Raw genomic sequence first — 13,010 nt, 5'->3', positions numbered from 1 at the left:
GGCTGCTTCCTGGATCGATGACTGACCCTACAGACCAACACGAGTGTTTTCAGCGTGCTTTGTCCTCACTCACACGCATCCTGGGAAAACTTCCCAGGAGGTCACCCATCCTTGAAATTGCTCCAGGCTAAGCACGCTTAACTGTGGAGTTCTTTCGAGATGGGCTACCGAAAAACAAGATCCACCTTGTTGATATAGGTAGTACCAATCAATCCATTTAAGCTCTATTCAACTGTGTAGTCCCATACCTACACAGTCTTAGAATCATCCCACTTGACCTTCCCCAGGCGGTGTGGGATTGCACAGCTTACCCGGTATTTCCCCTTACGGATCACGGGACTACTGACTGTCACATGGATGCTAGAAATAGAATATGTCAATAGTTGGGAGTTAATGAATCTGATGCTTCTAGCCTTTATTTGCGATTACCTTGTTTGATTGGTCGAAACAAAAAGGCCATCTTGGGCTTCTTGAAGGATAAATTGCAGAAGAAAAGTTAGCATTGGGAAGGGCATTTCTTGTCCAAAGTTGGTAAGGAAATCTTGCTATTAATAGTAGCACAAGCTCTCCCAAGCTTTGCTATGTCAGTTTTCTTGCTGCCAATGGAGACTTTTTTCGTGGTCTTGAGGGCATTATGAGGCAAATTTTGGTGGAAATCTTCCAAGAAAAAGCAAGGCGTTAGTTGGGCTAGTTGGATGAAGCTTTGGAAACACAAAAATGTTTGTGGTTTGGGCTTTAGAGACTTAAGAGACTATAATTTAGCAATTCCTGGTAAACAAGCTTGGAAATTGTTACTGAATGAGTCATCAATAGTCTCAAAAGTTTATAAAGCTAGATATTTCCCTCATGGCTCTTTTTTCTCAGCTTCTCATATGGAAATAACCCTAGTTTCATATGAAAAAGTCTGTTTGAAGCTAAGGCACTTATTAAGGCAGGGGCTATAATTCATATTGGTAATGACTTAAAAACGGACATCGCTACTGACCCTTGGCTTCATGATCTGCATAACCCGTTTGTAAACTCTTCTCACCCTGGGTTAAGGGACAACAAAGTGGCTAGTCTCATGTGCATTGATGAGCTTAAATGGGATGCTGAGATCTTAAAAGATTTGTTTGGCGAAAAGGATCGATCTTTTATTATGGGGATCCCTCTTAGTCAACCAAACCGTGAAGATTGTTGGAGTTGGATGTTAGAAACCTTTGGCATATACCCTGTTAAGAGTGGATGTCGTTTCCTTCAACAGTCAAGTGGAGATATTCAAGCGAGTGGGGAGTTCTAGAAAATGTTTTGGAAAGCCAAAGTTCCATCTAAAGTTCTTCATTTTGGGTGGAGGGCAATCACAAGGTGTCTTCCCACTAAAGTGCAGCTGCAAACGAAACACATCGATGTCGATCTACTATGTCCTTTCTGTCATACTGAGGTCGAAACAATCCTCCATGTTTTAGTAAGCTGCACTTTTCAACAGCTTGCTGGAACCGGTCCATCATCAGCATCAAATCCAATATATTTGCTGATTTTAGAGAATGGTTTGAAGAAACAATTGCAGGAAATGTCGACAATAGTTTTATTTAAAAAAAATAATAAATAAGATTGTTGATTTTTAGGTTTTCTCTTTTTATTGTAATTATATTTTTTTTTTTAAAAAAAGAAGAATATGAATTTTATAACTATTTTAAAAAAATTTAAATGAATTTTGAAATAATTTTTATAATTATTAAACAATTATATTTAAGTGTATTAATATAAATGTGCTACATGTATAAGAGTATAAATATCAGTCGTTCATGTTGGTATTTAACTAAGATATTTACCAATAGTTAAATAATTTAGAAAACTTTAAATACAAGCGAAATGAAAGTTCAGAGAATTTCATCGCCAAAAATACTATTATAAAAAAAAGATAAATAGCTGCATGAGTACCAAAAATTTTATATTTTAAGTGACATAAACACAATATTTATTTTTAGTGACATAAAACTTTCAGTACTTATGCCGCTATTTACCCTTAAAAAAAGGGAAACTTACAAAAATACTGAAATTTGGGTTAACTTTTACAAAACTACTGTCACACGAAAATTTGTACAAAAATACTGTGTTTTTATAAAACACCAGTAAAACACAAAGCAGAACAACTCAAAACAACAGTAGAACACCAATAAAACACCAGTAGAACACTACTGAAAACTTAACATAGTATACTGCAGTATGAAACTTATAAAAAAAATACAGTAAAAAAGTAAAAAATACCATCTAGCAGTATTTTTGTAAAAAAATAACAAAAGTTAGTATACAATATAAATTTCCCCACAAAAAAAAACACCTATCGACCACCAATAATAAGATGTTGGGAGTGAAGTATTGTAATCGGCCAATGTCTTTGGAGTTTCATTTTTCACAGAAATATTCCTATATTTATTATTATAATTATTAATTATTATTATTATTATTTATCATTTCCCTCCTTTCCTTTCCTGTCTATTCTTCAATTATCTATATTCCATGTCATTCCATTTCTTCACTTCTTTTCTTCCTCTGCAAAATCCGCCATTTTTCTCTCCCTCTCATATCATCTCCACCATTACTCATGATCTGATTCTTCTCTTTCTTTCTTTTTATTCTCTTCTCTTCAAGAATGGAGGTTTCTTTCTCTCAACATCTCCCCGATTCCACTCCCCGCCTCGATTCGGACACCCAACAGCAACTCTACTTAGTTCCTTATAGGTCCAATCTCTCTCTCTCTCTCTCTCTCTATATATATGTATGTATCTATATTTAAATGTATGTAGGTACATATTTTATGCACGATTAAACTGTTAATCAGTTCAATTCTCTACTTTTTGGAAATCTGAGGACAAATCTTGAAGACTTTTTTTTATTCTTTTTATTTTTTTTTCTGAGAAATTATGGAGAGTATGGAGAGACAGAAATGTGAGATTTGGGATTATTACTTTTGCAATTCCGAGATTTGACTGTGGCTCAATGTGTTTTGAGTTCTGGATTTGATGTACGAATTGGGGTTTCAGGTGGTGGAAGGATGCACAAGATTCGGTTTTGGGGGATTCGGATAGGAAAGGGATTGTTTATGCTGCATCATCGGCTTCGTTATATGGAGGTCCTATGAAGATCATTAACAACATCTTCAATCCAGATCTTATGTTTAATCTCAGAAGGGAAGAGGATAATGCGCGGAGTAAGGAAAATGGCGAAGTGGGTGTGTCAGGAAGGGATTTTGCTTTGGTTTCTGGTGAAATGTGGGTGCAGGCACTTAGATGGTGAGTATAGATTAACTTCTTTTATGGGTTTGAAGTAAATGGAGAAAGTTAGTTGTGGAGATGAGTGTAAGAGATAAATGAAGTGTAGTTTGTCTTAAATGCCACTAATGATGACATGAGTTTGTTGAGTAAATTCTTTATTTATCTTTACAATACTCGGTACATTTATTTGGATAATATTTTCTGTATAGCAAGTGGCTCATTTTTTCCATGCATACTGGAGATAATAACCGTTTTTTGCATGCAGGCTTCTAGTTCTCACACCTTTGTTAACTGGTATCATCAGATTTTCTTAATTTTCGGATGGAATGTTTCCACTAACCAATCTTGTTGCTTGTGAGTAACTGGGTGTTATGTGATAGCATTCGAAAAATATCTTCCCTTATACAAATATATTTATACAAATATTTGTCTGCAATACTACATAATGGTTTTATCTGACACTCTTAGATATTCAAGATTGTTTTATAAATGATGAAAATTTGTGTGACAGAATCCTGATCTGTTTTAGTTGTGCTTGTGCTCCTCACATTACAGGACAATTTTTTTTATACAACTTTTGTTCAAAGTTGTGCATATTGCTTTCTGTTTGAGTGCTCGCTTTATGGAGCAAACATCACTTCAATCAGTAATTACTATTGCACGCTCAGGATAATTTTCTGTTTTGTACTCACTTTCATTGGATTCTTATTTTGAGTAGATGGGTGATAATGAATTTATATTCGTAATTTGCATTTAATTTTCTGTCTATGAACTGCGGTTCTATGTCATATCTATTTTTATGTGTGGATGATATTTCTTGTGTAATTGACTTGAACACTATTTTCACTTGATATATATATTTTCAAAGTTTTCATATCTTGATGATTACAAATTTACATTAGCCAAAATGTATATGATCTCGAGGGGGGCCTAAAATTTAGTCTACACAATAACATTTTAATTGGAGATGGTGTGCTATCACTGTAGGCATAGTGATTCAAAATTACCTATAAAGGAAGGTAGAATCTTTTCAGCTGCAGAAGATGACATGGCAGATGTCTATCCTTTACAACTGAGACTTTCTGTTTTGCGAGAGACATATTCTTTGGGAGTAAAGATTAGCAAAAAGGTCAGTGTAAAAAGTATTTTCTTAAGATAAAATTTATACATTACTTTTATCTTCTAATATGGTTTTGTGACCTGTCTTGCATATATATGTTAAATTCAAGTGAAGTCTTTAATGGTGGGTCAAGCACATTGATTTAGAATTATATATATTTTAAAGTTTCAACCTTTTTTCGTAGCAAGATTTAGAATGCTTTTTGTTTTTGGACTTTTTTTTTTTACTTGCAAGGTGCTTAGATAATAGGTTGGTCGATGAAATTTAAGTTGTCTAAAACACCATAATGATGATTAAATGTTTTTTTTTTCAATTCAGTACTTGTTAAAATGTTATCTTTAGATTATTGAATTAATAAAATTGATACAAATTAGATGTGTAATGCATTGACTTATAGGCTCTGGGCCTTTCTTGGGGTTCAATTCGTATGAATAATTAGATATTTTTATAAGCATATCTTTGGGTCACTTTTCTGGTTAATGATACAAGTGTTCACTCTCTCTCTGTTTGTTAGTTTGTTCATCGTATGAAACTCATAAGCTAGTTTTTTCTTTATTATCTAGGAAAATGGGGCTGAGTTCTATAAAAGAGCGTGCAAAATCTTCAGCTTGGAGTCTGAACTGGTAATTAAGTATCTTAGTCCTTGTAAATGACATTCTTTTAGGGTCAAGTGTCTGGCCTTTAACTTGGTTTTACTGTGCAGTTACACATCTGGGACTTTTCTGGGCAGACAGATTTATTTCTGCTAAATGAGAAATTTAAGCCTCTAAGAGATTGCCAGCCATCGTCAGAGGAGGTACTTGCGATATATTTGGTTTAATAACATAGTTCTCTCTCTCTCTCTCTCTCTCTCTCTCTCTCTCTCTCTCTCTCTCTCTCTCTCTCTCTTGCAATCTTGTTTATGTACCTACTCTCTGTTTTATCCACATGTTCAGTTCACCTATTAATTTGAAAAATCTGTGGTTCGTTACTGCTTTATGTATATTGTTATTTCATGTAATTGCATAGATTTAGGACTTGCTTCTGGGTTGTGTGGTACTTTTCATTGCGTGTTCTTAGCGGTGGACAATCTCCTGTACATAAGCCTTGAAGAGTTATCTTGATTTGTAGGTTTTACATGAATAAGTGCACTTCTCTCTCTGTTATTTCTGTTCATGATCCCAATGTCTTGTACATAAAAGCCAAGGGGAGTTATCTCCCTGTTACTTTTTTCATGATGTCAGCCGTGTGAAAATTGAATTTGATGGTCAGTTTTGTTTTTCATTATGTTATTTTAGTACAACCTATTCTTGCCTAACTGATCCTGGTGTTCCACGGGCAGTTCACTACATTACTCTTATTTTTGTTATGTCTATTTATTTGATTATTGAACTGAAATCTCCTTAAATTTCTTTGTGTAGAATATCAAATATAAAAATGCTTCCATACCAGGCCTAGTTTTTACTAAAAGGGAATAAAACAAAGAGGTCTATTTTCTTACTTATTTTAAAAATTATATAAATTGATTTTTAATAACCACTTTATTTTTTGTTTGGGACATGTTCATTTCTTTTTATTATTAGTGTTTGGGGTTCTTTGTTACCAGGTAATTTCATGGTTGAAGTGGGTTTCAGCAGATAGGAGTTTATGTTAAAATAATGAAATGTTTGATTTGAAATATGTGATCATGTCTTTTTCATAATTAAAATGTTCATTTTCAGATAATGATATTAGTATAGGAATAATTGTGCGGTTGAAATATAGTGCAAGTTAATTTCTTCTTTTCCACATAAACATGAAACTTATTACGAATCCATTTAAAAAATTGAGAATCATATTTCCTTTCAACTAAACTCTTTTTTATTGGTTTTCATTATGCTTACCCTTGTGGCTCATTATTAAGGTATAGTTTGGGTCTAACTGCATTTTTTACGCAGATTCTATTGGACTTGCAAGTTTATGGGTTATCAGACTCAATCAAGTGTAGGGATGGGAAAAAAGATGAGATGTCAGTACAAAACTCTAGTATGGCAAATTCCTCTATGAATGGTACAACTGGTAATGGAAATTCGAGCTTCTTTCGAACTGCTTCATTCTGGGGAAGCTCTGGCGAAGCTGGGTCTTTGGGATTGACAGGGCTACAAAATCTTGGAAATACTTGTTTTATGAACAGTTCACTTCAGTGCTTAGCTCACACACCAAAGCTTGTTGACTATTTTCTTGGAGATTATGGTAGAGAAATTAATCATGAAAATCCATTGGGCATGAATGTATGTCTTGTTTCTTATTATAATTATTCTAAAGTTCATTTATTTCTTTATATTTGAATGAGAATATGTACATTAGAACTACTGTAATTGCTAAGAGATTAACTTTGAATTGGTACTTATCTTCCAGGGTGAAATTGCTTTAGCATTTGGAGATTTGTTAAGGAAGTTATGGGCTCCTGGAGCAACTCCAGTGGCACCAAGAGTATTCAAATCAAAATTGGCTCGGTTCGCTCCTCAATTTAGTGGCTTTAATCAGCACGATTCCCAAGTCAGTAAAGTTTCTTGTTTTCTGAGTTGCTTTTCAGGTTTCTGGGTTTTATATTTTAAGTTAATTATTATTATTGTATAGGAGCTACTGGCATTTTTGTTGGATGGACTGCATGAAGATCTCAATCGCGTGAAATGCAAACCTTATTTAGAAGTTAAAGATGGAGATGGTAGACCAGATGTAGAAGTTGCTGATGAATATTGGCAGAATCATCTGGCTCGCAATGACTCTATCATTGTTGATGTGTGCCAAGTAAGCAACTCATTTGAATGTATGGATATGTTTACCTACCTCTTGATCTGCTGTACGTCTTATTTCTACAAAAATCATCATATTTGCACCCCATAAATGTTTAAAGGTACCCCATTCATTAAAAAATAAACTATTTTTTAAAAAAAATTTATTCTTCATACGTATTTTATTAATTTATTTTTTGTATTAATTTTAAGCATTTTATTTTATTTTTGTTTTTATAATTTTTTAAACTTTAACAAATTTTTAATAAAAATGGGATGCCTTAGTCAACTTTTGTGGTGCAAATGTGCCCCTTTCTAAAATCTCTTTGACCTAATCAGCCCTACCACTACAACAGCAAAAAACAACTGTTACAACAGTATAAAAGTTGGAGAAGAAATAATGTAATTTTTATTATATTTGTATTTTTAACACATTCAATTTGATAAAGGTTTCTTTTTTCATTATTAATTATATCATCTATTTCTCTGATATTTTTTGTTTTTTCTTATAAAACAAAATTTGAATAAAATGTCAATTCTTCCAATCAAATTATATTTCCGTTTTTGTCAGAATATGCGTCACATGGGTTCATTATTGTATTTTGTTAATTTTTGACACCAATCGCCATATTGTAAGTTTTTGTGAACTTGAAGCGTTAAGAATGTTGGAACACAATTTGGTCAAATATCTCATGTCAGTTATTTTATACAGACACTAACTGAGCATACAAACTTTTTGTGATATTTTGGCAGTTCAAAATGAAAATTTTAACGTTTGTGTGATAGGTTTTGCATAATTTTATTCATTTATTTGTTTATTTTTATTATTATAAGAAACAGATAGTAGTTACTCATTGTTGAATTGGCCAGCTGGGGCTTGTTCACTTCACTTCGTAAGCACAACACAAACCCAGTGACTCGAGCTTTGATTTTGCAGTAGTTAAATTTTTGAGAGCTTGCTCTTTTTAATTGACCCCAATTTAAATCCATAGCCTTTTTTTAACTTAATTGTTTTTGCAGGGTCAATATAAATCAACATTAGTTTGTCCTATATGCCGAAAAGTCTCTGTTACTTTTGATCCATTCATGTACTTATCACTTCCATTACCTTCAACAACAATGCGGACAATGACCTTAACAGTTGTAAATACCAAAGGAAGTTGTCAGCCATCACCATATACCATTACTGTACCCAAACATGGAAAATTTCAAGATCTTATTGACGCTCTAAGCACTGCTTGCTCATTGGAGGATGGTGAGATCTTACTAGTAGCTGAGGTATGCCACATGACATAATTATTCTAAATATATTTGTTTTATATGACTTGTGGATAACACATCTGTGTGTATTTGATCAATCTGTGTCTATAATTTCTAGGATCATGTGTTTGTAATTTTGATTTCTGAAGCTTTAAAGTACTCCACAGATATACAACAATCACATTATTCGTTATCTTGAGGAGCCAACTGATTCATTATCTTTAATTAGAGATGATGACAGGCTAGTTGCCTACCGGTTAATGAAAGAAACTGGCCAAGTTCCATTGGTTGTCTTCATGCATCAGAGAACAGAAGAGTAAGTCTGTTTTGCCTTTTTTTTTTTTTTAAATTTTATCTTATTTCCAGCATATGCTTCCTTCAGTAAAACAATTTCAAATCCATAGTGTACAGCTGCTGGTGTAGATGAGGATTGTTTTAGTTTAGGATACTTTCCATTCAATATGCTATTTTTGACTGAAAGGGAAAAAAATGTTACAGGCAGCATGATGCTAAACAAAATTGTGAGAAATTAGTGGGTTTATCTAAATTTTTCAATCTACTTGTTTCTATAATTGTCTGCTGTGTGTATATGCTTTTATACGTGAAGCAAGAAACAAAAAATTGTATTTTATTAATATAATAAGTTATTATCATAATTTACAAGTGCTAATCAGTATTTAGTACTGAAAAAGATAGTGCTTTAACTCCTTAGTTTTGAGATCCAAATCAATATCCCTCTTTCTCAAAAATGTTCATCCTGAGCTTAAAACTTGTATTTAGTTGCTAGCCATAGAAAATACTCATGAAGCTCTGCAGAAAAGAAGAGTATATTATTATTCAACTCCTGGGTGGTGTAGTCTTTTAAGAGAAACAATGAGTCAGTAGATCAATTTTTTTACTTTTTTTAAAGTTTACTTTTGCTGAAAGTTATAGGATAGACTATTGGCTGAATTTTAGCCACAGGAAGACTGTTTGTTGGGCCCTCCAGATAGGGAACAATAAGATCTGCGAGGACAATGAAGACAGTGGATGGTGTATGGAAGGAATTAGTTGTGTGTTTTTGGTTATTTGATGTCAAGGAAAGTATTATGTTCTCTGTTTTTTTTAATAGTCTTATTTTGTAAATGAAGATTTTCTTTGCGTGAGTTCCTATCTGCTATAATTTGTCGTCTTTCTCTTAATAAAAAGTTGTTTCTTTTAAGAGAAATAGAGTCTTTGGGAACCCCCCCCAAAGATCGTGCAATAACTATTCACAATTTGGATCAGGTAGGTGTGAGAAAAAGCTTTGGAATTTGACCAGCTTAGCATTATGCTGGTTGCAGTGGTTATTATAAAGAAACAAAAGAGTTATTAAATATAATCAAGTTTTGAGGACTCTTTAACTGTTCTCTATTGTTCTACTATGCATGTGTGTATGGCTTGATGGATGTTAATATTTCATGACAAGCCATGATGACTCACCTAATAGATACGAGAGATTGTCTTTTTTGGCATGATTAAGAAAATTTATATGTTGTATCCCTTTCCTTATGCACTTTGTTGTCTCCCTATAGCTACAAGACTCATTTAATGTATGTTGCCAGGCAGTACATACATGGGAAAATGACATCAAGTTGGAAGGCATTTGGAATTCCTCTTGTAGCAAGGCTTTCTGATTCCATATGTGGGTCTGATATCCGCAACCTGTATTTGGAATTGCTTAATCCCTTAAAAGTTTGTGCTAAAAAGGCTTCGGACAACCTAGATGGTCCCGAAGGCACTGCATCTGAAGATTCTACACAGAATACTGTAAATCCTGATATTAGTGGGACTGTGAATCCCTCTGTTGTAAAAGAAGACAATTCACCCTTAGATGACAAATTACAGTTTTACTTAGCAGATGAGAAGGGAACAAGTAGGGAATCTGAGATACTGATGAATGAGCCTGTAATTTTGTCAAAGAGGTTGAATGTTCTTGTTTGTTGGCCTGGAAAGTGTTTTGAACAGCAGTATGATACTCACCTCCTTTGCTCGTTGCCTGAGGTTTTCAAGTCTGGGCTTTTCGCAAAGAGACCTCAAGAGTCTGTGTCTCTGTATAAGTGCCTTGAAGCATTCTTGAAGGAGGAGCCGCTTGGACCAGAAGACATGTGGTAAGTGCACATATACCTTAAGCATAGAAAATGTATTGCTTGTATATGCTGCTGTTTTGTATTAGATTGTGTTTGAGTTTGTTGCAGCTGTAAAATTTATGGTGAGCTTTATATTCGTTGACCTTTTATGTTAGCACTTGCTTCCTGTATAATGGTCACTTTTTTCCTCTATTTCTTTCTTTCTTTTTTTTATTTTCTTTAAATTCTTCGTTCTCAATAGGCAAAAGTTTATTTTATGTTCATCCATTACCAATTGCTATTTTGGTTACATGATTTACTGGGTATTACCTTGTTTGAACTATGCTGTGATTGGTAATTTCTTTTTATCATTATTTGCTATTTGTACTTCAGGTTTTGTCCTGGCTGCAAAGAGCACCGTCAAGCCAGCAAGAAGTTAGACCTTTGGAGGCTGCCTGAGGTCTTGGTTATTCACTTGAAGCGGTTTCAATATAGCCGGTTTTCGAAGAATAAACTGGAAACATATGTTGACTTTCCCGTTGATGATCTTGATTTGTCAACATATATTGGCCATCAAAATGGTCAGTTGTGTAATCGTTATATGCTTTATGCAGTGAGTAATCACTTTGGAAGCATGGGAGGTGGTCATTATACTGCATTTGTGCACGTAAGTATTCATTTTTGCTTGATAGTTCATTGTTCGTTAGAAAATGTGTTCGTAATGTACATTGCCAGTACTGTGTGCAAGTACTGTTCCTGCATGAGTTCATTTTGTTAAATAGGATCTGGGTTAGGATATTTTCTGTCCATGCAAGTCTAGGAAAATGGGAAGACCCTATTTTCTACGGTCGGGACAGATGATCAGGGAAACTTTATTTGGGGGCCAAATGACCTGAATTAGACTTGCCATTCCAATTTGTGCACTTGTGATGTGTCTCCGGTTATGGATGTTGGGGTGCAAGTGGTGATCCTAGTACAAAGAAATCTAGTCTATTTTGCACTTTGGGAGTAATATTATCTTCTGTATTTCGTTGTGTTTTGATGGTTTGAAGGTTTCACACATCTGCTTGTTTTGTCTGATGCAGCATGGTGGTGACCTCTGGTACGATTTTGATGATAGCCACGTTAATCCCATCAGCCTAGAGAAGATAAAGTCTTCAGCTGCTTATGTTCTTTTCTACCGAAGAGTTGTGGAAGCGTAACCATTTGAATAGATGAGCCATCGTGGTCCGTCTGCATTGAAGTTTTCCTGAATTTGTTTATGTCCTAGTTTTGCATCTAAATTAGGACGAGTAGCATTCTTTTGTCTTTGGAGTCATATTGATCTGAATCGACAGGCAGACTACCTCTCTTCATGGATGAAATTTGAGGAAGGTTATTGTGTCATAAAGGAGGCGCCAAGGACTATTGTCACATAGAAAAATAAGAAGAGATGAGAGAAACATTGAGGACATTATACACCCTGTAACCATTTTTCATAGAAAATTCGTATTAACTAGATTAGGGGAGGGTTTTTTTTTTCTTGGGATTTGTAGTGGGTGCTAGCTAACCCATTCAAAAGTGTAATTCTTTATTTTTGATAGTTGATCAATGATGTTTATTACATGATAGGAAAGTTTTGAATTCTCATTTGTTTGTGTGCCCTTTCAATAGAGTAATTCTTTCCTTATGGGTTTTTTTTTTGGAAGAAGACAATGTGTCCAAAACAATCTTCATCATGTTACATACCACCACTTTGAATATGCTTTTTTCTTATGCATATATTTGTCATATTTTGAATATGTTTCATTTGTTGTACTAACAATGATTGTGCTACTGCTTGATCAACTCATAAATAATATATACTAAGATTAATGGTAGACATATTTAAATGGGGTAAATAATATTTTGGACCTTGTATTTTATAAAAGTTATTAATTGAACTTTTTGTCATGTTAAATGATAAATTGGATTTTATATTTTTTAAAATGGTACAAAATAGTATTAAGAATGTTGTAGTGCTTGGGCACCAAATAAAACTAAAATTGAGATATGAAAATGTGAACCTTAAATAAAATTAAGTCAAAATAATTGTATAAATGAAGAAAAATTTTATTATAGGAAAGAGGTTATAACTTTTCTCAAGAAAAGCATAATGACCACCTCTTTTTTAGTATAGGAGAAAACACTCACTTTAACAAAAGAAAGACTACAAATATTTAGGAGAAACTATACTCTCTCTTTAACACTTTCCTTCTCTCTCTCTCTCTCTCTCTCTCTCTCTCTCTCTCTCTCTCTCTCTCTCTCTCTCTCTCTCTCTCTCTCTCTCTCTATTTATATATATATATGTTGAACTTTCTGCCTCCCTCACTAAAATTGCCTTCAAAATGGGATACTAAATCAAAGGGACCAAGGCATATATATAGCCTTCAAGAGGACAACTTGCTCCGAGTTGTGCTTAGTTGTACAAGATAGCTTTCTTAAGCTATAAGTCTTTATTTATCACTTTGAATTTTAGTCAAAGACATAATTAAGAAGCTTGAAGCTTCTAGACCAC

General features: G+C 33.8%; 1 protein-coding gene across 2 annotated transcripts; it reads left to right on the top strand.

The window, feature by feature from the left end:
* The first annotated feature begins 2,454 nt into the window (after positions 1 to 2,454).
* On the top strand, positions 2,455 to 12,161 carry LOC133034689 (ubiquitin carboxyl-terminal hydrolase 8). Of its 2 annotated transcripts, none has more exons than XM_061110004.1 (13): positions 2,455 to 2,721; positions 3,024 to 3,272; positions 4,242 to 4,383; positions 4,938 to 4,997; positions 5,078 to 5,170; positions 6,291 to 6,623; positions 6,751 to 6,891; positions 6,973 to 7,143; positions 8,148 to 8,405; positions 8,555 to 8,703; positions 9,971 to 10,516; positions 10,868 to 11,141; positions 11,560 to 12,161. In XM_061110004.1, exons 1-13 carry the CDS (start codon positions 2,633 to 2,635, stop codon positions 11,674 to 11,676), a joined length of 2,622 nt encoding a protein of 873 aa, XP_060965987.1. In that variant the 5' UTR covers positions 2,455 to 2,632; the 3' UTR covers positions 11,677 to 12,161. The 2 variants fall into 2 exon arrangements, with proteins under 2 accessions (XP_060965987.1, XP_060965988.1); XM_061110005.1 differs by lacking the exon at positions 2,455 to 2,721 and adding an exon at positions 3,520 to 3,608 and having other exon boundaries at positions 3,154 to 3,272.
* The last annotated feature ends 849 nt before the right edge of the window (positions 12,162 to 13,010 follow it).

The sequence above is a fragment of the Cannabis sativa genome, chromosome 2 (assembly GCF_029168945.1).
Source record: "Cannabis sativa cultivar Pink pepper isolate KNU-18-1 chromosome 2, ASM2916894v1, whole genome shotgun sequence".
NCBI classification, from domain to species: Eukaryota; Viridiplantae; Streptophyta; class Magnoliopsida; order Rosales; family Cannabaceae; genus Cannabis; species Cannabis sativa.
Note: the sequence above shows the minus strand (reverse complement) of the source record. Positions and strands in the feature narration are given on the sequence as shown.